The sequence below is a fragment of the Taudactylus pleione genome, unplaced genomic scaffold (assembly GCF_031769625.1).
Source record: "Taudactylus pleione unplaced genomic scaffold, aTauple2 ptg000314l, whole genome shotgun sequence".
Lineage (NCBI taxonomy): Eukaryota > Metazoa > Chordata > Amphibia > Anura > Myobatrachidae > Taudactylus > Taudactylus pleione.
In genome coordinates, this window is record NW_028284715.1 from 12499487 (window position 1) to 12502500 (window position 3014).

Genomic DNA, 3014 nt, shown 5'->3' on the forward strand with positions numbered 1-3014 from the left:
GGGGGGGGGGGGCGATGGACATGTGCTATTGTATTAGTCCATAAATGTTGCAAAAATGTTTATTTTATTCCGGAGAATATATTATAATATTTATATTCAGGTTTCAGATGCCCATTACTGGCGTTATCAACTTATGTTTCAAGTCTGTACACGGTAATGTTACTAAAGTTTCACTATTATGCTAATTAAAAGGACCTTAATTAGATAATGGAACAACACAAATAATGTAGCTAAATATGTTCCAGATCACAAATTTCCATTGTGTAATACACTTATTAAATCCCACAAAAATAAATTATAAAATTAATTAAAAATAACTTGCGCAAGAATCTGTTCTCAATTGGCAGGAATAAAATCCCCAATTTTTTTTTAAATCACCGCTTTTTATTTATTGGATTACATAATTGCTCCGGCATTACTATTGCAGAATTGTTTCTAAATAAAGGATATTTATAATATAACTCTTTTATTTGTTTGTTTTATTATAATGCATATAACGCTAATATACAAGTTTAGAGGAAAAAAATCTTTGGATGTTCTATTAATTTAATTCCTATTAATCCATCAGAGCGCCACAATTATATTTAAAACTAATTTATCTTTGTCCTAAAAAAAAAATTATAACTTTTTTTCACACCATGATGTATATTTCGTGTACACTCATCACCGCAGGATTTATTTCTAGCTCATAATTAAATTGTTCAGAAATACAGCATGTATATTCATTTCCTTATTTCTGGTGCATATAATTTGTAATTACCTCGAATTCTGTCCATATGTTTCGTAAACTAGTGACTAACAGAAGTGGTTTCCGAGGCAGTAAATAAAATCTGTTCTGCAAAGCAGTGGAAATTAAATCTGCCTGTTTAAACCTACTCATATTGCAGTAATATCTCTGCTAATGCGATCAGATCTTGTTCGGGAGAAGGTGAGGGGGGCCGCAGCGTTGTTACATTGTACAGTATATCACACACAACTGTTATATATTATAACCTAACATTTTATTTCAATAATACATATTATTATGTATATATTAGAATTATAAACAAAGCTGAACACGTTTATTCTATTCTAGTAGAATTTAACATAATATTAAAATTATATTATACATGTATTAAAATTTAGTAACTCGATTCCAAACTTTTAAACGAAGCAGACTGGCATACAATATTTAATTTCCCCTGATGTATAGATTTGTGTCTCTTCTTTGTTTTTTGTTGTTTTTGTTTTTTTTACATTTTCGACCAGAGATGGTTAACAGGAAGTGCTTCAGGTGTTGTGGAACTACAAGTGCCAACAAACACAGACATGTTCCTCTTTCGCTTTAGATGCTGTACCAAAAAAAAAAAATGTGATTCGAAAGTAATAAAAGACATTGGAAGATCCTAACGGGGCCACTAAAAGGCATCACTACGTCCCGATTTCAGGAACATAAAAGTAACTCCTCGTTCTTTAAATTGTGAAATTTATTTAATATTATTGTCACACGACCTAATTTCGGCTTCCTGTTCATCCAGTTCAAGCTGTCTTGTCTTTATTCGTTGTGTTTGTCAGTGATAACTTGTTAATGGTCAAAGTTTAACATTGCTGACCCACGCGATCCGCAGACAGTGATGACTCAAATAAACTCTAGTCCATGATCTGCTCTGCAGAATTCTGCCATGCACAGCAATTACCTCTACACTTGTTTCATCTTCAAAACCACTATTAATTCTATTAGAGCAGCCATCTAAATAGAGAATCACCTGACCCAGCTCATTCACATCACTTATTAATAGAGGGGGAACCCTCTAGCACGTACGATAGATAGATAGATAGATAGATAGATAGATAGATAGATAGATAGATAGATAGATAGATAGATAGATAGATAGATAGATATAAAAATTCTTGTTTGCAAAAAAATTAGATTTTTATTTTTGAAATGCAGTTTTAAGGTAATTTCCCCAGACAAACCTGTACCGTTGTGCATCAAAACTGGACATCAATAATAATATTAATAATAATAACAATAAAAATAAAAAAGAACAATAACACTTATTTACAGAGCTCTAAAATGAGCTTTTTTATCTGTACAAGAGGCAAGAAGCAGGCTTCAGTCTGGCTATATCTTTCGTTTTCTTTTCTTTTTTTTTGTAAAGTTCAGTCCATGAAAGCAAGTCCTTGAATAAAAGCTGTGGCTTCTCCCCCATTTTCTAGTCCCGAGGTGTGGGCTGTGCCGTGGGGGGTGAAGCTGGGTAGGGGGTGTCGCAGGGACATGTGTGTCCAGGATCTAGTAGTCCTGCCTGGGGCTGTGAGTCAGACTGTGCCGTCGCAGGTCGCAGTTTCTCCTGAATACTTTGCCGCACTGCTCACAATTGTAGGGCTTGATGTCTGTATGGGTAAGAAGGTGAGTTTTCAGGTTACTTCTCTGATTAAATGTTCTTCCACATGTGGGGCATTTGTGGGGTGATTCCTGTGCAGATTTGAAGCAAGCAAAGGATTAATCCTTTACACCGTCTTCTTTCCTTGTTAATGTTTTGTTTCTTTAAATATATATGTAAGTAGGTATAGTATCAATGTATGCATCTATTTCTGTATGTGGGTGTGCGTATATATGTATATATATATATATATATATATATATATATATATATATACACACATATATATATATACACACACACATATATATATATATATACACACATATGTGTGTGTGTGTGTTTCCAATATTAGTTCACTATATACCCTTTCAATGCTACACATGGATGATATTCATCTCTACTGAGTGGAATACTTTAGTATACTTTATTTAATCAACATGACTGTCTCTTTAAAAAGAGAGGAGGGCTAGGTAGATTTGTTGCAAAGGGATATTTGTGATAAATTATTATACATTATATACATTTGGGGGAGGGGCGAGAGATGGGGAGGGGCAATTAATGGTTATATAAAAATAATTATAATTTCTGTAAAAATAAACAATTCACGATTCTAATTTTTTTTTTTGGAGATCATATAAAACTTAAATC

At 32.9% G+C, this 3014-nt stretch overlaps 1 protein-coding gene across 3 annotated transcripts in view; it reads right to left on the reverse strand.

Annotated features, from left to right (window-relative positions):
• Positions 1 to 1885: 1885 nt before the first annotated feature.
• Positions 1886 to 3014, reverse strand: part of OSR2 (odd-skipped related transciption factor 2) — a 7675-nt gene continuing 6546 nt past the window's right edge. For 2 of the 3 annotated variants that reach the window (XM_088442610.1, XM_088442609.1), the window contains exon 4: positions 1886 to 2455. In XM_088442610.1, coding sequence (XP_088298736.1) covers positions 2273 to 2455 — 183 coding nt within the window. In that variant the 3' untranslated portion in view covers positions 1886 to 2272. The remainder of the gene's footprint in view (positions 2456 to 3014) is intronic. The other variant, XM_088442611.1, reaches the window with a different exon arrangement.